The sequence below is a fragment of the Pelobates fuscus genome, chromosome 7 (genome assembly GCF_036172605.1).
Source record: "Pelobates fuscus isolate aPelFus1 chromosome 7, aPelFus1.pri, whole genome shotgun sequence".
Taxonomy (NCBI): domain Eukaryota; kingdom Metazoa; phylum Chordata; class Amphibia; order Anura; family Pelobatidae; genus Pelobates; species Pelobates fuscus.
This window is the reverse complement of record NC_086323.1, coordinates 205,455,856-205,481,173: the sequence shown is the minus strand read 5'-3', so window position 1 is coordinate 205,481,173 and position 25,318 is coordinate 205,455,856. Positions and strand designations below refer to the sequence as shown.

The 25,318-nt window shown below is 41.9% G+C and overlaps 2 protein-coding genes across 3 annotated transcripts in view; one reads left to right on the top strand and one right to left on the bottom strand.

The window, feature by feature from the left end:
- The window catches only part of LOC134568466 (zinc finger protein 585A-like), a 284,984-nt gene that overhangs the window by 175,132 nt on the left and 84,534 nt on the right, over window positions 1-25,318 (top strand). The gene's annotated exons all lie outside the window — the stretch shown is intronic.
- The window catches only part of LOC134568465 (zinc finger protein 850-like), an 88,491-nt gene that overhangs the window by 57,106 nt on the left and 6,067 nt on the right, over window positions 1-25,318 (bottom strand). Inside the window, exons 3-4 of one of the 2 annotated variants that reach the window (XM_063427072.1) lie at window positions 9,425-10,650; window positions 8,191-8,195 (exon numbers count right to left, since the gene is read on the bottom strand). The exons of the other annotated variant lie outside the window; for it this stretch is intronic. Of the exons in view, the coding sequence (XP_063283142.1) occupies window positions 8,191-8,195; window positions 9,425-10,585 (1,166 nt within the window). The 5' untranslated portion in view covers window positions 10,586-10,650. The remainder of the gene's footprint in view (window positions 1-8,190; window positions 8,196-9,424; window positions 10,651-25,318) is intronic. 2 annotated transcript variants of the gene reach the window in all.

Here is a 25,318-nt window from a genome sequence, read left to right as displayed (position 1 = left end):
TGTATGTATATGTGTATATATATATATAATATATATATATGATCTAAGTATATATATATTTTTTTACACTTATTTTAACTGTTGTTTATTTGAATTTAGCCAGCAGGGGGACTGTCATTACAGGCAGTCCCCCTGCTGGCATTGCTGCAGCCAGCTATCCCGGCCATGTGATTGTGAGGTCCTCGCAAGGACCTCACTCTCACATGGCCCGGGGGGGGCTGAAGAGGACGGAGGTGCCGCAGGGGGCTCCCTGGGAGTCCCCCCAACCACGATCGCCGGCGTGGGATCGTCGGCGACCGGGTAAGTGAAAAAAAACGGAGGGCGTACAATTACGTCCGGCGGCGTTTAGAGCCGCTTTAAAAAGGACGTAATTGTACGCCCTCCGGTCTTAAGGGGTTAAAAAACTGAAATAGAAAATCCACAGTAGGCAATCATTACTTACCCAGTATAACAGTGCATATGTATTTGCTAGAATTGGGCAGTGCTACATTTCAGCGCAAAACAGACCTTAGATCATTCGTATATACTAAATCTACCAATGCCGTATATAAATTGGGGTTATATAATAATACCAACCTGCATACAGATTATATGAATCACATACATTGTGAGAGTTTCTAACAGCACCTTATGCCCAGATATATCAGTTACATATACTGAGTCTGTTTAAACAGTAATCATACATAGCCTACCTCTGCTATATACAGTGACACTATGCCTGCACCCATATTAACCCCTTCAGGACCGGCCTGTTTTTGCGATGTTTGTACGTTAAGGACCAGAGCAGTTTTAACACTTTTGTGGTGTTTGTGTTTAGCTGTAATTTTCCGCTCTCTCATTTACGGTTCCCATACAAGTTATATATTGTTTTTTTCACGACAAGAAGGGCTTTCTTTACATACCAGTATTTATATTATGTCATATATTGTATTTAAAAAAAATAATGAAATATGGTGAAAAATAAAAAAAAAAACATGTTTTTGGACTTTTACTTGAAAAATCTTTTACTTATCTACAAAAGCTAATGAAAAAAACTGCTAAATAGATTCAAAATTTTGTCCCGAGTTTAAAAACACCCAGTGTTTACATGCTTTATTGCTTTTTTTGCAAGTTATAGGCCTATAAATACAAGTAGGAAATTGCTGTTTCAATATATATATATTTTAAATGTATCAATAGTGACATTGTTACACCGTTATCTGTCATAAATCCCCGAAACACACCTAACATGTACATATTTTTTAAAGTAGACAACCCAGGGTATTTAAAATGGGGTATGTCCAGTCTTTTTTAGTAGCCACCTAGTCACAAACACTGGCCAAAGTTAGCATTTATATTTGTTTGCGTGTTAAAAATGCAAAAAACGCTAACTTTGGCCGGTGTTTGTGACTAAGTGGCTACTAAAAAAGGCTGAACATACCCCATTTGCAATACCTTGGGTTGTCTTCTTTTGTAAATGGTATGCCATCATGGGGCTAATTCTCATTCCTTGGCTACCATACGCTCTCAAAGGCAACCTAACCAATCTGACAAATTTCAATAAAAAATAAAAAAGTAAAATCAAGCCTTATATTTGACCCTGTAACTTTCACAAACACTATAAAACCTCTACATGTGGGGTATATACTCAGGAGACTTCGCTGAACACAAATATTAGTGTATCAGAACAGTAAAATATATCACAGCAATAATATCCTCAGTAAAAGAGCTGTTTGTGTGTGAAAAATGCAAAAAACTTCACTTTCACTGACAATATCATCGCTGTGATATGTTTTACTGTTTTGAAACACTAATATTTGTGTTCAGCGAAGTCTCCCGAGTAAAACAGTACCCCCATGTACAGGATTTAGGGTGTCATAGAAAGTTACAGGGTTAAGCACAGTGCTAGCAAATTAAATTATCTGGACTTTTGGCCTGGGTTGGCAGGCAGGTCCCTCAAATTGCAATCATTAAAATTACTTAATTAGGTAAAAATATTACATAAATATGCACGTGGAATTTTAATATATATACATATTTATATATTTGACGTCTACGTGTATATTTATGAAATTATTAATGTAATTTTGTATGTGGACATATATGTGGGAAAGAGGCTGAACCCTGGCCTGGCTTCATGTAGGCAGTATATCACATTCATCCCCTGAGGGGGTACCCAAGCTGGCCTGTTGCTGGGTCTTCAGGGATAAGAGGCTGAACCCTGGCATGTAGTGGACCATTTTCATCCCTTTCAGGTTGGATCATAGAAATACTTGTTAGAAGGATTATTAGGCGCATAAACGTTGACTAGCGTATAAATTTCTGTTTGAATTTTAATTATCAGTATTATAACTCTAGCTTCCTCATCTATTTCTTGGTAGATAATTTTAGCATTTATATCCTCACTTATCATGATAGCTACCCCTCTTTTTCTCTGCTTCTCTAATGAGGCGGATACCACTATTGAGAACCTTTGTGGGATAAATCTTAGATTATCATCTCTTTTCCAATGCGTCTCTTGTAAAAAAATGATTTGAGCTTTTTCTCTCTTAATATAGTCAAACAGAATCGCTCTCTTACTAGGGGAATTTAGGCCCTGAGAATTTAACAATATAATTTTAACCATTACACTTTTTTAACCTCTTATCGAATTTCTCCAAGATCCAATATCCGTATCTGTATTCTTGTTGAACTATTTTTATATATTTCTTCCGTCTGAAAATGCGCCCCCGCTCCTATACCAGTCATACACCACCCCCTCATATAAGAGAGGCATTCATACAAATAACCCTGAGTCATGAACTCTAGGTATAGATCCATAAGGGAAAAAACCCTAATTGGAATCGTGTCCTCATCAGGATAACTCTTAGATAAGGAGAAAATAAGAGCTGATAATTATTAAATTATTACTTCGCCTTCTAAAGTGCCGTAGAAATATCCCAAACCTCCCCCCAACAACAATGTTAACCAGACCTTTTACTCTTCAAAATTTGAAATCACCTACTATAAGACAACCTGTCCCACTCTTTGGTCTCACAATTATTTGAAGTTCCCTCCCTTCTTTATCCCCGACTTTCACCTTAGAACCAGTGATGGGAATACTTCTAATACTAAGTCTTTCTACACATGTGGCAATAAAGTGGAAACCACCTTCACAAAAAATAATAAGATACAACCTGAGGTATATATCCAAAATTGGGGGTGAGAGGCCTGATTTACACTTTTGTTTGTGGGTGCATTACTTACTCCACAATTTATTATTATAATCTTACTGTGTTACGCTATGATATACACTTTTTATCATTCCAGATTTTATTACATTCTTATATAGAATATTCCAATTTTGGATATATTCCTCAGGTTGTATCTTATTATTTCTTGTGAAGGTGGTTTCCACTTTATTGCTTCCTGCTTTCTACTTCTGGTGTTAGTGAGGTTCACCTGGAACCACTTTCAATTTAGCAGTTCTATTGCTTATGGTTAGTGGGTATACTACTGTCTTGTCACTTTTCTTCACGTGGTTCAAATTTATCATCTTGTGCAATTGTTATATTTATCTATTTTCCTTATATCATTCTAAATGCTACAAAATTGGAAAAGGATAACCTATTCTAATAAAAATTAACCCAGTGATGCATAAATGTCACATCCATTAATTCTATTACATGTTCATCTTAATACTTTATCTAACATCGAAATTTTAATCATCTTGTGTAAGTGTTAATTGTATCTGTTATCCTTTGAATTTGTTTAAAGTTCTACCCTATCATAGAAGGATACCCGATCCTAATAGATTTAAAATTAACCCAGTGATAAATATCATTACCATTGATTCTGTTGCCTTATATTCCTCTTAATACTTTTCCTAACAGCAAGCCTTTATCAACAAACCAACGTGCTATTATATATCATGATTTTCTCCTAAATCGTGAAAAGTGATTCAAATTCAGTTATTAACATACTAAACCTTTTTCGTTTAAATAAAATATTGGTTCAATCTAAATACAAATCAGGAGACTTCATGTTACTTATTTTAATTCTCTCCATAATTAAACCATATTTTCCAACCAATTTATAACCTTTTCAGGTGAGTCAAATGTGTGCATAATCCCATCTTTAGTAACTAAAAGTTTGGTTGGCAAAAGCCATCGATATTTTAAATTATTTTCCCTTAAACGCAAGGTAGCTGGTAAGAATTGTTTCCTCGCTTTCCTTGTCTGGAAAGACAAATCCGGGAAGACCTTTATATCATTACATTTGCCTTGATCTCTTTTCCATTGTCTTGCCACTTTTAAAAAAATTTCTCTAAAGGAATAAGAGTGACAGGCGATGATTATATCTCTTGGAAGATCAGCTGGAAGTGTTCTTGGTTTATATAGTCGGTGTGTTCTTTCAAGAAAGTCCATTTTATCATCAATATTTATTTTGAGAGCCTTAAAAAACTCTGCAAGATAAATTGCCAAATTTTCTTGTGAGATGGATTCAGGAATGTTTCTTATTCTGAGGTTATTTCTTCTACCTCTATCTTCTTTGCTTATAGAGCTCTCTTCCAAATCATTTATCTTCGTTTGTTGTTTCTCAATAATCTCACTTTGCTTCTGTAGGAGAAATTCTAAATTTTCTATTTTTTGTTCGTTAACTTCGACTTTTTGATCGATAGACATATCTTGCTTTAGACTTGCAAAGCTCTCCGGCATTTCTATTTTTATTTGTTCCAGTTTTATATCTAGACATTCTTTTTTTTTTTTTTTTTATAATTCTTTGGTTTTTGTGTGTTGCTTAACAGAAGGTATAGTTACTGTGAGGAAACCAACCTCGCCACTGGGCATTGGAGAAGCCTGCTTGCTAGCCTCCTGCCCTGCGACTATGGCCCTGGGGTGTATTAACCCTGTAAGAAGGGTATTTGGGCACAATGGATGTTTATATGCTGTTCCTGGCCATTTAAATACTGTGGAGCAGTATTGCAACTTTAAATTGGCACTTCGGATACAGTCGAAGTGCCGAAGTAGTCGAAGTGGCCGCCATTCAACAAACGAACACGTGGCGGTGGCCATTTTAACTTATTTGAACGCGGTCAGCGGTGTGTGCAGCCAAATCTATGGAACTGTTTGCGGCTACCCAATTGCACGAACACTGCTGACCCGTACCTTCTTCGACACTGCGGCTGGAGACTAAGTCCCGTTCGAAGATTCGAACACTTGTTCGAATGGGACTTAGTCGTTTTTTTAGCCTGAAATAGACCGACCGCACAGCCCAAATCTATGGAACTGTTTTGGGCATGAAAATGTGCCTGCGGTCGGTCATAAAGGACTTCCGACTAACTTTTTATCTACTGGAGGGATTTGTCTGATTTTTGAGAGTGTTTGTTTAAAGTGTGCTGATTCTAAATATGTAATTTATGAAGATTGGATGTATGGTTTTAAAGTTATAGCACATGTATAAAAACTGTATTTTCCTGGCTGTAATAATTATGTTAACTGGTTATCTAAGGGGAGGGAATCTGTGGGTTGCAACCATTATGCTATTGGCTATTTTACACCTCCCCTGTGGGCGGTCTTATATGTGTAAGATGGAAATAAAAGCCAGACTGGGTGTGCTAGCACCTCAGATCATCTTGTGCCTTCATGAAGTTTCGGCTCATGTTTGGGGGATTGGAGAACTACACTCTGGGGATTGCTATAATCACTATACTCCCCAGGGTATAATCGCTGTGCTCTGCTAAGAGCTTGTTCCTGTTCCTGCTCTCTGGAATTCGGAGAGGTCCACCTACTGGAAGCTGGACCCTGGTCTTGGGTCCAGAGTGGGTGGAGTCGGCGAGACCCTAACCAAGCTGCGGCGGTTCGTGGGGTCAGCAGTGGTTATGGTGTCAGGCAGAGTGCTTGGAGACCTCGGAAAGCACTAGGAGCATCCGTCAGCGGAGGGTACCCGGTCGGGGTGCCAGCGGTTCCGTTACAGTTACCACATGCAATAGTGAACATTATTATATATATCAGCATCTGATTATCAACGCATATGTAGTAATTTGGCACAATTTTTTATATTTTTGAAAACGTTATGAGACCTAGGAAGTAGGTTGGTGTAATATTGGGTATGGTTACGCCAGTTGGTACATGAGTGTCGTTCCCTAGGTCATGGGGTGGTAAAGGAGGCGTGATCCATAGTGGGTGGTTTTGTATTAAGTCAGCTTTAAGCTGGGAGCTGAGGTATCGCATTGTCTCCTTCATGGATCTGTAGTAATGTCAAGTGACCAAGTGTCAAGTGGTCTGTGTTGTCGGTCGGTTAGTCTTGAGAGTAGCTTGTCAGGAGGCCTTTTCCTTGGTCCGTTTGAGCTACTCTTGAGAGGTAGTAACCCTAACCTAGGGGTTGTCGGGGGGGGGGGGGTTGTGTTCTGTGTCGCAATACACATTCCTCTAGTGCACTAGCGTGTCAGCGACATCCCTGGCATGCTCTTAGAGCGTCATTTGGGTCAGGTTTTTAACTAATGAGTCATCAACAAAACTTAAGTAATAGAAGGTAAAAAGTAATAGGAGAAAAACCTTAAGTCTCTGGGTCCCAGGCGGGAGAGGCGTTCTGGGTGTTCTTGGTTGGCAGACCCAGTTTTGGTAGTAGCGCGGTAGCCTCGGATCCTGTAGCGATTTTGTATGTGTTTCCTTGGTGTGTAACCAAGAGGTGGCGTGGGTTTCCCCACCGATATGGTTTTCCCATTGAGCGTAGCTGGCTGGTGCAGTCACTGAGGGTTTTTCTCCATTGGAGAGTGGCTCTAGTTAAGTCCTGATAAAAAGTCAATTGGGACTCCTCGAAGTTGAGTGGCGTCTTGCCTTTGAGTGCCGACATTATGTGCCCCCTATCTTGGGGAAGGATGCAGCGGACTATGACGTCTCGTGCGAGGGGTGTAGATGCCCTTGTTGGAGTGGGTAGTCGGTATATTCCGGCAAAAGTGAGTTTCCTTTCCACCCCGGGGGGAAGTATTGATTGCATGAGACGTCTCACGTACTGAGGTAGATCCTCCCTGGAGACTGAGACAGGGATACCTTGGATTTTAATGTGGTTGCGTCTGTGTTTGTCTTCTTGAGCTGCTATTTGAACCTCTAAGTTTTGTTGATTGTGTAGTAGTTGGAGGAGGGATTGTTGCAGCGAGGTGATTTCCCTTTGGATCCCTTTCACTTCTCCCTCAGTGTGTACTACCTTTTCAGTGATTTGTTGCATGCTGGTTTTAAAGGTAGGTAGATCTGCAGCTAGTAGGCTTTGTATTTCTTGCAGCATGTTTTGCATATGCTGTAGGTCCTGTTTGGTGGCCGGTTCAGTGACACCCTGCTGGGGTGTGGGTTTTAGTAGTGTAGCCCCCTGAGTGCTTTGTTCCACTGAGTTAGACTCTTGTGGGGAATCAGGGCCTTGTGCGGCCGCCATTTTGGCGGGTGTTTGCTTCAGGAGCATTATGCGTATATCAGGCTGTGAAGTACCTTGTTGGGGTTTCTGGGATCTGCGCCCCATCTCTAAGGTTCCGTGGTCGGAGCTGTGCTGGGATGTGTCCCACGCGTCCTCCAGGAAGTCCCCGCCCGGCAGATAACCCAGGCCGTAGTGGGCTGATGGGAGGTAGGCCCGGGCTCTGTGTTTTGGCTTTGCCTGCTTCGGAGTGTACCGAAAGGGCATTGGTCGATTTCGGGGGATCTCCCCTGTGCTATGCTGGTATTTGTGTTGCTGGATGTCAAGGTTGTTGGCAGATTTTCGTTAGATTGGGCCCGTGAGTATCGGAGCTTGCAGAAATAGTGTCTGGCCCATCTCGCTACCAGGCTCCACCCCCATCTAGACATTCTTTTAAGTACGCTGGGGTGATCATTTGTCTTTCATCTAAGCGTTCCTGTGATTCTATCTCATTGAGATCTCCTGTGTGCTTACTTAAAGCCGTTTTATTTGGCGTTGATGTTGAAGAAATTTCCAAGGTACTTTTATCTGCTGGGCATTAAAAAAAATTTGAGAGTCTCTTTTCCTGTTTTTCTTTTTTTTCTCTCGATCTTTTTTGGGAGAGGTTTTGTATCTTGTCTTTGATCAGCTGTTTTCCTTGTTGCCATAATTCTAGTCTGTTTTGCCTCTATTTTCTCATATTTTTCCCCTTAGGGAGCTTTATTTAGCAAAAAAGCCCTGCCAGACGTTTCTGGTATTTATCACTTTAAAAGAGGTATTAAGTTCTTTTCTTTTTCTTTATATATACACAACGTCTCCCCTTCTCTACCTTCTTTGTCTTCAGGCAGATTAATGAGATTTCTATTATACTTTACTTTCCATTCCCCTTTTCTGTTTTTTTTTTCATTATCCTTTACTTTTTTTCTTCACCCCTTTTTTTTCTCTTTTCCTTTTTCCTCTTTTTTTTTAAACTGCTTCTCCTTCTGCTTTCTTTCCTTTTTTTTAACTTTACAGCTAGATCAATTTTACCTCATATGAGTCTCTTTTCCAGGTATTTAAATTCAGTCTGCACTCTTTATTTCCATTCACGTTGCATAACACCGTTCTAGGTGTAAGCCTTCATACACGGCAACACCGAGCATCGTGCTCGTTTTCAGCCGTAGTAACTCAGTTGCAGCCTAAAGACATGAAGTGACATGAAGCAAAACTACCTCTCTTGGCACATGAATCCAGTCAGCATACTCGTCCAGTCGGGATACTCGCAGAGACAAGCACTTGAATATTCTGGCAGATAGCTGGTAGCGACTCCTTCTCTCCCGCGTGGGACTCCAGCTCAGCTCAGTCCGGCGGCGTGCACGCCACGCTATGTGCCCTGCATGACGTCACGTCATCATCCCCGCCCCGGTTTGTATATATATATATATATATACACACACACACACACACACACACAATTATTTTACATTTATTTAATTATTTTTACTTTTTCAAATTATTTATTTTTATAATATTATACACACAATATATGCAGGCCAGGACCACCGGGCTCATTACAAGCCCAGCATTCCTGTTGGGGACCGGGAGCAAGGGGTTACCTTTGCAGCAGCTCCGTTCAGCTTCCCCAGTCTAAATCTTGTGAGACCCACGGCTGTCAGAGCCAAATCTAACAGTAATATCAAAGGGGAGAAAAGTAGAGAGGGGCTCTGTAGAGTTAACACAATCGCAACACCAATGCATCATTTATACATTGCTACTGTCAAAGGTATTATATATTGTGTCAGGATGAGAACAATTCACAGTATTAGAGGTTTTATTCCCATGTTAATTTATAAACGCATTATAAAAATTGTACTGTGTCAGTTATCTGATGTTTAACAAAATCTGGTTTACTGACAAAACTATTTTTCTATTCTGCACATGAGAAAGGTTTCTCTCCTGTGTGAGTTCTCTGATGTGAAACAAGATTTGAGTGTCCGCTAAAACTTTCCCCACATTCAGAACTTGATAAAGGTTTCTCTCCTGTGTGAGTTCTATGATGTTTAACAAGAGTTGTGTAATGTCTAAACCATCTCCCACATTCAGAACATGAGAAAGGTTTCTCTCCTGAGTGGGTTCTCTGATGTGAAACAAGATTTGAGTGCCCGCTAAAACATTTCCCACATTCAGAACATAAGAAAGGTTTCTCTCCTGAGTGGGTTCTCTGATGACTAACTAGAGATGTTTTATGTCTAAACCATCTCCCACATTCAGAACATGAGAAAGTTTTCTCTCCTGTGTGTGTTCTCTGATGACTAACTAGAGATGTGTTATGTCTAAACCATCTCCCACATTCAGAACATGAGAAAGGTTTCTCTCCTGTGTGGGTTCTCTGATGTGTAACAAGATGTGAGTGCCCGCTAAAACATTTTCCACATTCAGAACATGAGAAAGGTTTCTCTCCTGTGTGAGTTCTCTGATGTTGAACAAGACCTGAGTGCACGCTAAAACATTTCCCACATTCAGCACATGAGAAAGGTTTCTCTCCTGTGTGAGTTCTCTGATGTGAAACTAGAGTCGGGTTATTGCTAAAACATTTCCCACATTCGGAACATGAGAAAGGTTTCTCTCCTGTGTGGGTTCTCTGATGTGTAACAAGATGTGAGTGCCCGCTAAAACATTTTCCACATTCAGAACATGAGAAAGGTTTCTCTCCTGTGTGAGTTCTCTGATGTAAAACAAGAGATGAGTGCAAGCGAAAACATTTCCCACATTCAGCACATGAGAAAGGTTTCTCTCCTGTGTGAGTTCTCTGATGTGAAACTAGAGCCGGGTTATTACTATAACATTTCCCACATTCAGCACATGAGAAAGGTTTCTCTCCTGTGTGAGTTCTCTGATGTAGAACCATGTGTGACTGCCAGCGAAAACATTTTCCGCATTCAGAACATGAGAAAGGTTTCTCTCCTGTGTGAATTCTCTGATGTGAAACTAGAGCCGGGTTATGGCTAAAACATTTCCCACATTCAGCACATGAGAAAGGTTTCTCTCCTGTGTGAGTTTTCTGATGTAGAACAATGTGTGAATGCCAGCGAAAACATTTTCCGCATTCAGAACATGAGAAAGGTTTTGTGTTTATGATCTCCTTTGTAGACATAAAGGGTTCTGAGAAATTGCTTGAGTTTGGAGAGCTGGAATCCTTGGTTGTCTTATTAAAAGATTTCTTCATAATCTTGCTTAGTATAGTTCTGTTGGTGTCCTGTTCTTTAGAAAAACTTCTGCTGCCGGCAATATCTGAAACAAAATGTACTGGGAGTTATGAAAAAAAATAATCTATCTATAACTGGTGTATGGTTTACAATACTTAAAAAATGACTTTATTTTCATGAAACATCAGAAATATGACTATGTAACATTATGGTGATTAAGTAATACCTTAAAAAAATATTTGTGTGCTCTAATTCCCATTATAATATAACAATTGTAAATACAAACTTACTTTTATTCACTTGGAAAAATGTAAAATGACACTATGCCTAACGAACAACGTAAAAATCATAATGTTGCCTACTCGGTTACCAGACAAGCCAAGAGAGCACTTTTCAGAGAAAATATTTTCCCAAACAAGGGGAACATTCACTACATATGAGCCAGAAGGAGACTTAGTTTATTTTGATACAGGAACTCCACACACTGGACCGGCCACTATCTCCTTTCCTCGCTGTCAATTCGGCTATACTATACGGATTCGAGCAATATTTGCACAACTTGGGCGCTCAAATCCGGGCTATAATACTTGTGGAGGTTCTTATCAAACTTGTATACTGTAACAACCTCCTACCATGTTGCCTGGGAACCTCTACCTTTTCTTTTCCTGCCATCATCCACATTGCCCTGTACCCAAGAACAAAGACTTTCTGGCCCTTCAACTGTTTTGTGCAAAGGATTGGTACGTTTGATATGGCACTTCGGATACAGTCGAAGTAGACGAAGTGGCCGCCATTAGACAATCGAACACGTGGCGGCGGCATTTTTAATTCAGTCGAACCTGTACCTTCCCATTCGAACGCACGTTCAAATGGGACTGTGGCGAAACCAGCTTCGCCACTGTGAACTGGAGAGGCCTGGCTGCTAGCCTCCTGCCCTGCGACTACGGCCCCTGGACATATTGCTCTATAAAAACCATATTTGGGCATGTAATAATGTATATGGCTGCTACTGGCCCTTTAAAATCATCTATGAACAGATTGGGACTTTTGGGACTACTGTCCCTTTAAGACTGTGAAGCATATTCTAGTGTACTGCCTGTAATATTGTATATGTATTCATGTGTTAAGTTTAACCTGGGTGATATGTATGCAGCATTCACCTGATTGTTCGGTAGAATCACTCCATTCATTATATTGAGTGAAACTACCGAACAACCAGACCACCCAGGAATAAGTGTGCCTCCAATTACCGTTTACAACAATGTTGCAAACGGGTAATTGGCAATCAGTGTAATGTATTCTTTGTCCTCTGGGTGGCCGCCATTCAGGAAACATGTGGCGGCGGCCATCTTAAACTACCGAACAGCGGTGTTTTGCCGTCGAGTGTCTGGAACTGAAATCGGACACTCGACTAGGCAAACACCGCTGAGACCTCCATACTTCCAGAAATTCGTATAAAAACTACCGAATGACCAGCCGTTCGGTAGAAAGAACCCCACAAACAAGGGAATTCATTCAAACCCTCTCCAGGCTCTATAACACAGGCAATTCGTCTGTTTTCATTCCCTTGTTTGTGACCGACCGCAGGGCCAAAATGCATGGAACTGTTTTCGGATACTTTACCCATGCGGTCGGTCAAATCTTTGGAACCTCATATCTCCCGAACCATTCATCCGAATGACCTGATTCTTGGATATGTTGTCCCCCTGAATAAGGGCTATCAGGGGATACCTGTTGTGGAGGTGTAGCATATGTATTTGGGGTACATCCAGGAATTGGGGAAAAGGGTGTACGGTATAATTATGTTAAGTGCTAATCTAAGGGGAGGAAATGTGTGGGAGGTACATCCATGTGATTGGTTAAATTCATCCTCCCCCTGGGAGTGTCCTGTATGTACTTGTTTGTAATAAAAGCCAGACTGGGTGTCCCAGTCCAGAGTTCTTGCTTAACCCTCAAAGCGATGTGTCGTCTCGGTCTTTGGGGGAATGGGATTGTATGCTGACTGCCAAGAGTGTAAGCCGATGTCTGCTTTTCTTGTTCAGCTGTTCCAGTGTTCGTGTGGTTCCAGTCGGGAGAATGGTGTTTGCAGTAGCTGCCTGTGCATCTGGAAAGGGGATTATCGCCTAAACTGGGTTTTATCCTCTTGTGTGTGAAACGGTCCGTTACAGGGACTTTGTCATCTTTTTAATGTAAAATAGACCTCCACTTAACTAACGAACACCGCTGAAACTTAACCCCGTTTTCACTTCGACACTTTGACAGAAGTCGAAGTGCGTTCGACTATTCGAATGCCACCTTCGGATGGGACTTTGTTATTTTGCAGGGCAGAAATAGACCGACCGCACAGCCTGAATCTGTGTAACTGTTTTGGGCATACAGACAGACATCCAAAGACACTTTTTAATATTTCTGGAACCCCTGAATGGATTTGCACGAATTTTGAATATGTTTGTCCCCAAGTTGTGTTGTTCATAAAAATGTTTTATTCCTGTATGATGAAAAATCTGAAAGTTATAAAAATGCATAAAAAGTATAAGTTTTAGCTTGGAGATAATTGAGGATACAGTAAGAAACTCAATTATCTCCCAAGCAGAGTGGGTTGTAACCATTGTCTGATTGGTTAATATCTAATTGTCTGCGGGTGTCTCCCTTGCATGAGAGCACCGCATAAAAGCAGAGTACCTGTCATTAAAACCTCAGTTCTATTTTACACTTCAAAACGTTGCTTTGTCTCGTTATTGAAAGGGAACCTGCTCAGCTAATCACTAGCTCTTTTAAGAGCTCTACCTCTCCCTCTCTACTTGGATCCAGCTGATAGAAAGAAGGCTACTCCATTACTACACAGCATTTTGCCAGGAAGAAGGACGTCTCCAACGGCTGATACCCCATCTCCACTGAGGTAGCCGTTACATATACATTTTGGGGTGTTTTGTGGTTTTGTATTGTACTTCGAATGCCTGGGAGATAATTAATTTAAGCAAAAGCAAGCACACTTATCTCACAGACGTAGAGGCGTCTGGGCATGCTTACTGTAAAACTGAATGGAAACCCCATTTCGGGGGTCTTTGTATATAACCAGGCAACTTGCCCTAATAAAACAAACATTCTGATTTACCCTTCATCAAGTCTTGGCTGATGTTTGGGAACACAAGAGCTATATCACACTATCACATTGCGGGACTAGGGAGACTCTTCCACAGATATATTCAGTCAGAGTATAGGGGTTACGGAGTTACAATTAAATCACATGTATCTAAAACAAAGTGTACTTGCCATATGTGTGCAGACCTTCTTTCTACATTTTGAATCCCTTTACACTTTTTAACCCTTACTAGTACACATGTTTTGTGGCAGCATTGTAACATGACAAAAAAACCTCAACCCCAATATGTAGAATAAAAACAAGGCGCCAACCTCAAAGCTAGATGGACACGTCTAAATCTGCTCTGAGCGTGCCTACAGCTAATCCCTATTCATCGGGCTCCTGACTAACCATGGGACATCCAAAACATTCTCTATTGACCTAACAACCGCCTGGCAAAAAATGTACCTGGAAATCTGGGGCCTTAAAATTTTTCACGATAATGCAGACCTACAACATGGTGCCGCAGGCCCAATATGATGCCAGAATCCTCCCAAGGCCGATCAGCCTCCTCAAGCCATGAGAGCTTGGACCACCTGATATCCAAATCCAACCTGGAAATAAGCAAACCCTTGAGAAATCTGCTGTAACAGAACCCCTGTTATTGTCTGGCCCACAGACTTGAAACATTGTAACCCCCTGGATTTGTTACCATTGCTATATTTAACATATGAATGGGAAAACTAATGATACTGCTAACCCATTCGTATGAACAAACAAACTGCGGAACCAGAGATTACCCAGCCTAGGCGTGTGTCACCATTTAACTCCTTGACTCTGCCGGACCGCAAACCGCAAACGTTCTAAGTGGTTCACTGGGTGGCCGTCGATTCGTATTTACGAACACGTGGCAGCGGCCATCTTTTTTTGTTGAACGGTGTTTGTCCAGCGGTGTTTGGTTGTCGAGTGTCTGGAACTATTTTCAGACACTCAAACTCGTGAACACCGTTGAGAATTCCAGGACCACTTAGTTTTGCACACATTCATACGAACGAGGCGGCGTTTCGGTAAAAGTATTGCACGAACGAGGCGGCACACGACCAGCAAAGTCACTAACAATAATAAGCATGACTGTTCAGTATTTTAATTGTACGAAAAGGGACCGGCCGCACCAACTGAATGCATGGAACTATTTTGGGCAGGAGTCTCGTGTGTGGCTTGGCAGGGATGGGACTTCCAGTTATCGCCCAAACCCCTGAACCGATTCATATGATTTTTGAGTATGTTTGTCCCCTAATTATGCTTGTTCAGAAAATGTAAGTTTTATTGAATGTATAGTTTTGGTGTTATAAAAATTGGTTAAAAAGTATATTTTTCGCTTGGAGATAATTGAGCTGATACAGCAGTTAACTCAATTATCTCCCGGCAGAGGGGAGGAATGTACAGTAATGACTGGGACTGTTTCACTGTGTAACTGTAAATGATTGGTCATTACGTTTGTGTCTTCGGTGCCCAACAAGGTCCACATGGGGTGGTAACCTTGTGGGAAAAGTTGTATAAAAGAAATGATTGTGTGCCCATTCAATCAGTTCTGCTTAACCCTCAATACGTAGCCTTGTCTCTTTATTGAAGGGAACCTGCATCCAGCTAAATCACTAGCTCTTGTAAGAGCTCTGCCTCTCTCTCTACACTGATCCAGCTGATGGGATATCGGGAATACTCTGCAGCACAGCCTCTCGCCGGGAAAAGGATGTCTCCATTGGCATACACCCCTCTAACAACCTGAGACATTGCCAACATGATAAAGAAACTCGAGGTCTCCTTTCAAACCTATCTGGAGGCCTTAGGCACCGACATCCACCACATCAGTGAAAGAGTGCGCTGAAAGACGCAATGATTTACTTCACACCTACGTACAGCAACTACAAGCCACTGTATACTCCCATTCCTCTTACATGTCAGCCATGCATAGATCCTTTGATGATAACAACCGAGGAAGACACAACAACCTCCATATGAAAGGCTTACCGGAACAAGACAGGGAAGACCTCGTAAGTGTGAAAAAAGGAATTATAAGGGATATCGGGCGCTCCAAATGAATGATAGTACAGGTGCAGCCTAAAAACACTCCAAGTGCAAAAAAGTGTCAAAGTGCACACAGTGAGAATTATTCTTTACCTTTAAAATAAAAGCGAAATGTGTGGGTCTTTCTATTGATATAACCCTAAATCATAAAAATACAAAGCAGAGGAACCATAGTGTAACCTGTATACATAAATATAACAGTGATAAAATAAAAATGGAACACACACTTTACAGAGCCTTTAGAGAATGGCTCTGAACTGTAAAGGCAGGTCATCCACAATAGGGATAGTTGCAGTGGTGTATCACTGGAACCTTGGAGTTTCAGAGTAAAAACTGGAACCAGGAACCAAATCAATGATGTAAAAAGGTATTTATTCCAAGTTGTAGTTGAAACATAAAATAAAATAGCACAACGCATTTCGACCTTAAGAGAGATCTTCCTCAGGTGCAGTCTACCTAGAAACTGACATAACAGGCTTTATATACCCTAATACTAAGTAAACATAACAAACAACAGGTGAATATATGAAAAACTTTCATATATGGTTCGGACCGGTTGTAATCCGCCTTACCCAACATGGTGGCTCATCCGGTTTCGGTCACATACGGAAAAGAAAATGCTGCTAACTAAGATGTCTGTGTGTCATATCATATGAGGCGGCAAACTTCAATTGGAGGTTTCCAGCATCTGTATTGTACATGGGCGGTCTTTGTGTCGGCTCTGGTGGAACTTACTTGAATCAGATTATCCATATGTTTATAAAGCATGCGTGTTGCAAATGGGAGGTCTTGTCCAATAGTGAAGGGTTAAACCCAACACATTGTCTGTATCCAAGCTGACTATTTTTGTCACGGACATATACTAATAAACTCTTAAATTACCTAATTTCCTTTAAACATTGTTATTTCAGCATTTGTCTCCTAGAACTGTTTTGCGTTTTTCCATTAAGAGGTACTGGTGTCTCTCTCCTTTATATTTTCATTCGGCAGGGTGCATATTTATACAGCTATATACTCCTGTTCATACTCCTCCTATAGCTCCCTGAGCTCCTTATATCTCCCTTCCAGAGTGGGTTATTTATTTGTTATTATTATTATTATTTCGTTCATTATCTCTCTTCTGTTCATGATTTTGTATACCGATTAAATGATTATTAAATTTTAACAGACAACTGAGATCTATATCTCACCAGTGTTTCCTGGACGTTCGGTCCTAGGTTTACACTTCTTTTTTTCTTTTTTCTATACAGTATAAGGGTTATCCCCTACTGAGATATGATCTGGACACACTGAATTTATCCCAGTCAGGGTTTTTTTCTCTTTTTCGTTTTTCCATTAAGCAAACAATAACTCAGTGCTAAAATGTTATGTTAAAGGGGACACATCTGTTTGTTTCTTTCCTTCTCAGGCTTTTTGATTTGAATGGACATTGTCTCTTTACACGTAATTTGTACTATATAAGAAATGTAAAGGCGGTCATTAAACGAGTAACTTTGAATAAGCTGACTTGATGTGTATCATCTCCGTGCTTTCAAAGTTCTCCCTCAATATTGAAGACAGAGCAGTGAATATTCCAAGTGGCGGACAGCGGATGCTGAGATATAGGAGAAAAACACTTCCAAGGGAGAAGGATCGATTAACCCTTCCAGCTGGTGTCAGAAGTGGGATGGAACCAGGAGCACTAAGGGGTAAGTGTCTTGTGTCTATTTGACGCTGGTCCCTATGCCCCTGGTCTCCACATTGTTGCATCCTTCGGTAGAAAGGGTTGTGAAGTGTTTTTCTCTAGGAGTCTGCAGTAGACTCATGAATAGAAATATATAATATATATATATATGCCTGCGGTAGGCTAGGTCTGCGGTAGACCATATGGGAAAATGTATTTAAACCTAGGTTGTTTATCAGGTCCTCCTCTGCCTTTTGCATTTTTGCTCTCTGTATGTCTTGCATGTCTTATTGTATGTAAATAAATATTTGTTTTGCAACAGGCAAGGAACTGTCTTGGTAAGTGAGAGGTTTCTTGTCCTTGAGTCACGGTGTGGACATGGGAAATTCACAATCTGTTTCCTACCCTCAACCACACCCTGGGGAGTCATGTTTAAATTATGGTTCCAGAGTAGAGCCTTGGGAGGATTTTTAACCATCCCATTTGTCACTAGTTTAGCAGGATGGACGGAGGCTATGAGATCCTACGCCCCATTCCCCCATTGTGGGGCAAACAATGACTTTCACATAAATATGGTTAAGGGATAATGTTTAGAGGATAAAAGGGCATGGCCCTGGTATGGTCCGGACCCCGATTGGAACAAGGACTATATGAAATTGCAAGGAGAAAACTGGTTGCAATTGGCCACCCATTGGTACCCAACAACCAATAAAGGCAGGAAGCTTAGGGGTAAGGAGAAGAAAGTAGCTAGTTCTACAGGAAAAGCCCCAGATAACCTTGATTTAGAGAACTGTGATTCAGTACAACATAAGAGCAATGAGATTAAGGATAAAGATTTACAAGTAAAAACTGTTCCCCGAGAGACACCTTTGCCGCCCCTGTAGTCCCCCACATATACCTCTTTGCCTATAGCCCCTGAAGATGAGGAGTATGAGGCAATTTTGTTAGTAGCTATTAATACTGGCATAAGGCATCGTATAACAGCAGAAGAAGAAGATAGTTCTGAAGAAGGAAATGAAGAACAGGCATCAGGGCAAGCCTCAGGAACCAGCCGTAGTACTCATTCTTTGCTTAACGCTCCCCCTATTAAAATTACTGTCACTAACACACCAGGCATGATATTAAAAAGTGGTAAACAAATCAAAACTACCTCTATAAAGACTGGTAACACAAATGAGACAATAGGTTCCTCTGCCTTCCCATTTTTAACAGTAGGAGACCAACTAATAATGAAACCCTTGAATCCTATTGTTCTAAAGGACATCATTCAAGGTGCACCCAACCCACGTTCTAACCCTGCTGCATGTTTACTGTATTTAAAAAGAATTTGTCAACGTCCACGATAACATTGGCGCAGGAACTCCCCCTCCAAGATAGTTCAGGTAAACTACTCCGGTGGAACACCTCAACCCATGGACCGTCTTTTAAGTAAACCACATATAGGTGCCAAGGGGTCATACTGATGTTTAAATGCTTTGTTGACTAACATGCTTCCGTTAAAAAACAAAAACCCACTCAGCGGGACACCATGTCTCAGCCAGTGACAATGCTTTTGTTATTATATGTGACCGTTATGGGCAACAGCCCACATAATGTATTGTTTTCTCTTTATCGCCTGCTGAGTGAACAAAATAAAGACTAATAAAAAAAAAAGGAATGTGTCAAGGGCAAAACATGACGCAGATAGATATAAAATTAATTATTGATGGTATATTGGGTTATGATCCAGATTCAGGATGGGATTGGTGTAAGGTTCCCTCTGTGTATACATTGGACTCTAGCACTACCATAGGTGGTGAGGATCCCTATGTATTGTCAACGTACAGGGCCGTTAGAAGGAATTTGGGGGCTCCAAGCAAAATAGACATGGAGGCCCACCCCAACTCTCCCCCCTCCCACACGCACACAAAGCCTACAGGATCCACAGCATAGCCACAGAGTTTAAGTTCACCCACACTTTATTTAAATAAAAAAGGTTTACAGTGCAAATACTGCTGTTGCATATAATGTGCATAAAATGTGAACATTTTCAACAATTGAACATTTGCAAAAAACACCACTGTACCATAAAATCAAATATACATTAAAAAAGTGCACAATAACTAAATCCAACATACTTAAAGGGACTCTCCAGTGCCAGGAAAACAATCAGTTTTTCTGGCACTGCAGGTCCCCTCTCCCTCCCACCACCCATCCCCGGTTGCTGAAGGGGTGAAAACCCCTTCAGTGACTTACCTGAGAACCCCGCTGATGTCCCTCGGTGTTGGTTTTGGGTCGTCGCCGCTCCTCCCCTTAATTACGTCAGCCGGCGGGGGAGACTGATCCCGCCCGCCGGCTGAGGAGACCTAATGCGCATGCAGAGAGCTCTCCATAGGAAAGCATTGAAAATGCTTTTCAATGTTTTCCTATGGGGAATTGAGTGACGCTGGAGGTCCTCACACAGCGTGAGGACGTCCAGCTACGCTCTAGCACAGAAAACCTGTGATATGAAGCAGGAAGTGCCCTCTAGTGGCTGTCTAGTAGACAGCCACTAAAGGAGGAGTTAACCCTTTATGAAAACTGCAATAATTACAGTTGCAGGGTTAAGGGTAGTGGGAGTTGGCACCCAGACCACTCCAATGGGCAGATGTGGTCTGGGTGCCTGGAGTGTCCCTTTAAAACACACACATACACACACTAACAGACAAACACACACACAATAACATTTTTCAGTTCTCACAAACATGTGCAAATTATCTAAAACTGTCCTTTTTACTCCCCTCTCCCCGTGACCTTTTTACTCCCCTCTCCCCCTATCCATGTTTTTTAACTCCCCCCCCCCCGTTTTTTTTTTTTACTCCTACCCCTCCCCATGTTTTTTTTTTTTTACTCCCCCCCCTATGTTTTTTTCACTCCCCCTCCCCCTCCTATGTTCTTCTCACCTCCCCTTCCCTGTAGCGTGGCCGAGCTCCTCTTCCTCCTGTCAGTCCGGCCGGGTACCGCGCGGTACAGGAGATTCAGTTTCCTGTTCCCGGCCGGACTGAAAGGAAGTGAGCACTCAGTACACAGCCAGGAGGAAGAGGAGCTCGGCCATGCTACATGGAAGGGGAGGACGGAGGTGACGAGAGAGGAGTGCTGCAGCCGCCTGAGGCTCTCTATAGAGCGCTCAGGCGGCTGCAGCCTTATAGGAAGCACCGGCTCTGCTTGGGGCCCCGGGCCAGCTCCAGGATGGTGGGTAACCGCAAGCTAATAGACGAACAGCTGGGTGCTCGCCGTTCGCATAGTCGAACACGTAGCGGCGGCCATCTTGTTTAGTGGAATGCGGTCAGCGGAGTTTTGCCGTCGAGCTCATGGAACTAAAATCGTCCTCCCTCCTCAGCGGCAGTGTACCTTGTAGGGACCCCTAACCCAGATGGTGCAGATGGGACCGCGGTCTCTGCACCGGACTTATAGGGATGCTGGACGGCCGGTTCAGATTCCCAACCAACCCTGCAGGAATACCAGGAGGAGGAGGTAAGCGATCCCTTTTCTCCACAGCAGATTCACAACCAGGGCCTGGGGGTAGGATTCCCTGACTCCATCCCAGCGGATGAGCTGGCATCTGGGCAGAGCGCAGTTTGCCTCTGCCCTCCCATATCCTCTGGTCCAGAGCCTGATTCCTACAGGCTACCCCAGCGGAAGTGCTGGCATCCGGGCAGAGTGCCGCTGACCTCTGCCCTACCTGTCCCTTTGTGTTACAGGGCAGGACTGCACACCAGTTAACCCCCTGGCTGAAGAGCTGGCACCAGGGCAGAGTATCGCTGATCTCTGCCCACAAAGTAACCTCCACTCCAAGCCAGGGAACAACACAGAGACCGAGAGTGCCAGATATCAACCCAACCTTGGTAGACACACTGGACAGAGAGAGGCTACCAACTTCACCAGGTCCAGTATTTGGTTGTGGGTGGGCCGGCAGACTAACTCAGGTACCGACCGGCGTGAGGTCAGGCAAGGCAAACCTCTCCATGGGGTGTTCCACCGGCAGATAGTGGATGTGGCTCACATGGCAAAATCCTACCAGTGGTTGGAAAAGGCAGGACTGAAAGAGAGCACTAAGGCACTAATCCTAGCAGCACAGGAACTAGCACTCAGCACCAAATCAATAGAAGCTGGAGTCTACCACAGCAAGCAAGACCCAAAGTGCAGACTGTGCAAAGAGGCTTTTAAGACAGTCCAACACCTAGTAGCCAGATGCAAGATGTTAGCAGGAACAGCATACACTGAGAGACAGAACCAAGTTGATGAGATTGCGCACCGAAACATCTGCACAAAATATGGATTGGACCAGCCCAAGTCCAGATGGGAGATACGAAAAAGAGTAGTTGAGAATGACTTGGTTACAATCCTGTGGGACTTCAAGATCCAGACAGACGAGCAAGTGCTGACCAACCAAACTGACATTGTGGTCGTAGACAAGGAACGTAAGACTGCAGTCATGGTGGATGTTGCAATACCCAGTGACTATTACATCAGGAAGAAGGAACATGAGATGGTAGAGAAATACCAAGGACTGAAAGACGAGCTAGAAAGGATGTGGAAGGTGAAGACAGTAGTAGTCCCAGTTGTGATAGCTGTGACTCCCAAGTTGGGGGAGTGGCTTCAACAGATTCCATGTGGGACATCTAAAATTACTGTCCAGAAGAGTGCAATTCTAGAAACAGCTAAGATACTGTGCAGAACCCACAAACTCTCAGGCCTCTTATAGAGGACCTGAGAAAATATATTATTTTCTATTATATATATTATAAAACCAAGAGGGTTGCACTCACCTAAACCTGCATATACAGGGAGTGCAGAATTATTAGGCAAATGAGTATTTTGACCACATCATCCTTTTTATGCATGTTGTCTTACTCCAAGCTGTATAGGCTCGAAAGCCTACTACCAATTAAGCATATTAGGTGATGTGCATCTCTGTAATGAGAAGGGGTGTGGTCTAATGACATCAACACCCTATATCAGGGATGCATAATTATTAGGCAACTTCCTTTCCTTTGGCAAAATGTGTCAAAAGAAGGACTTGACAGGCTCAGAAATGTCAAAAATAGTGAGATATCTTGCAGAGGGATGCAGCACTCTTAAAATTGCAAAGCTTCTGAAGCGTGATCATCGAACAATCAAGCGTTTCATTCAAAATAGTCAACAGGGTCACAAGAAGCGTGTGGAAAAACCAAGGCGCAAAATAACTGCCCATGAACTGAGAAAAGTCAAGCGTGCAGCTGCCAAGATGCCACTTGCCACCAGTTTGGCCATATTTCAGAGCTGCAACATCACTGGAGTGCCCAAAAGCACAAGGTGTGCAGTACTCAGAGACATGGCCAAGGTACGAAAGGCTGAAAGACGACCACCACTGAACAAGACACACAAGCTAAAACGTCAAGACTGGGCCAAGAAATATCTTTGATTGGCTGCCGCACGGACTTTGTAGTATATTTGCTGCAATGTCCGTGCGGCAAGCAATATGTGGGACGCACCAAGAGATTGCTGAAAGTTAGATTCATGGAGCATCTGAATAATATTAAAAAGCGTCTTACAACCCACTCGGTTCCATTGCACTGTCAATCATGTCCTGCATTTAATTTTAAGAATTTTTTGTGTAAAGGCATTGAATACATCCCCCCTCACTGGAGAGGAGGGGATAGATTAAAACAACTTCGACAGAAAGAAACCTATTGGATACACTGTTTACAGACACTGGAGCCGAGGGGGTTAAATGTGGATATTGATTTGGTTTGTTTCCTTGAATACTAGGGATTCATAGTATCATAATTATTGTTTGAGTTATATGGAGTATTTCTGTTTAAAATGTATTTTATATTAACTATTATTAGTGTTTTTATGTTTTATTTATATATTTTTTTATTTATTTTGAGTGCATATTAGGATTATTATTACTATATATATCCTTCAATATTTATGCATTGGACAAGAGTTTCTAAAATCATTGAAAATAGACACTAAATAAATTAAATATGAGGTGATTGTGTTTTTGATGTCATTTCAATACATGCTTTTATGTTTTGATATTGATACTTCTTTCTTTTTTCCAATGCTGAGTGTTAGTCGCAAGATACTGACACATTTTTTTTTAAGTATAGCTTTTTGCCCATTGCGCATGTGCATCCATTATTACGGGGACTCACTAAGGCCACTTTACTTGTGGACGCGAAGTTACAGCTGGAACGCACGGAAGTGCGATTTGGAACGCAGACGTCACTTCCGGTGACATCTTGGCAACCCGAGAAGCGGGAAAAGAATACTACGATCAGCTGTGAGTCGGCAAGTTGATGATGAATCCGGAACCAAGTTCGAACACACCCACCACACCACCAATGGGATTGAGAGTTGTCTTATATATTGGGACTGTGGGATGAGGGAGGGTATAGCGGGAATTTTTTATGTATGGAATTTGTATTACTATTTTAACCTGAGAGGTCCCTGATGAAGTTCTGATTGAACGAAACACGTTGGACCAGTGCCTTTTATTGTATCTAAGAATAAATATCTTTTTTCTACCATACTTTGTTCCTGCTCTACCTTTGGTTTCCGGATTTTCAATATCCATCATATCCAGTGGATTCTATGTGTGACCCCCCTACAGGAGTAGGTGGTGGTAATTTCAAAGCGATTTTCCTACCTACATCTTGTGAGTGCACTCAAGAACGTGTCTGTTATTGCATATTTGTAACAGTCTTCACTATGTTTTATTAATTTTTTATATAGGTTCAGACAGCGTCTTCCCCTATCTGTGTATCCAAGAAATATCTCAAGACTGATTTTTCTAAGGTTTTATGGACCGATGAAATGAGAGTGAGTCTTGATGGGCCAGATGGATGGGCCCATGGCTGGATTGGTAAAGGGCAGAGAGCTCCAGTCCGACTCAGACGCCAGCAAGGTGGAGGTGGAGTACTGGTTTGGGCTGGTATCATCAAAGATGAGCTTGTGGGGCCTTTTCTGGTTGAGGATGGAGTCAAGCTCAACTCCCAGTCCTACTGCCAGTTTCTGGAAGACACCTTCTTCAAGCAGTGGTACAGGAAGAAGTCTGCATCCTTCAAGAAAAACATGATTTTCATGCAGGACAATGCTCCATCACACGTGTCCAAGTACTCCACAGCGTGGCTGGCAAGAAAGGGTATAAACGAAGAAAATCTAATGACATGGCCTCCTTGTTCACCTGATCTGAACCCCATTGAGAACCTGTGGTCCATCATCAAATGTGAGATTTACAAGGAGGGAAAACAGTACACCTCTCTGAACAGTGTCTGGGAGGCTGTGGTTGCTGCTGCACGCAATGTTGATGGTGAACAGATCAAAACACTGACAGAATCCATGGATGGCAGGCTTTTGAGTGTCCTTGCAAAGAAAGGTGGCTATATTGGTCACTGATTTGTTTTTGTTATGTTTTTGAATGTCAGAAATGTATATTTGTGAATGTTGAGATGTTATATTGGTTTCACTGGTAAAAATTAACAAAAAACAAATATATACCCATTTCAATTATTTAAGGGACACTATAGTCACCTAAATTACTTTAGCTAAATAAAGCAGTTTTAGTGTATAGATCATTCCCCTGCAATTTCACTGCTCAATTCACTGTCATTTAGGAGTTAAATCACTTTGTTTCTGTTTATGCAGCCCTAGCCACACCTCCCCTGGCTATGATTGACAGAGCCTGCATGAAACAAAAAACTGGTTTCACTTTCAAACAGATGTAATTTGCCTTAAATAATTGTATCTCAATCTCTAAATTGAACTTTAATCACATACAGGAGGCTCTTGTAGGGTCTAGCAAGCTATTAACATAGCAGGGGATAAGAAAATCTTAATTAAACAGAACTTGCAATAAAGAAAGCCTAAATAGGGCTCTCTATACAGGAAGTGTTTATGGAAGGCTGTGCAAGTCAC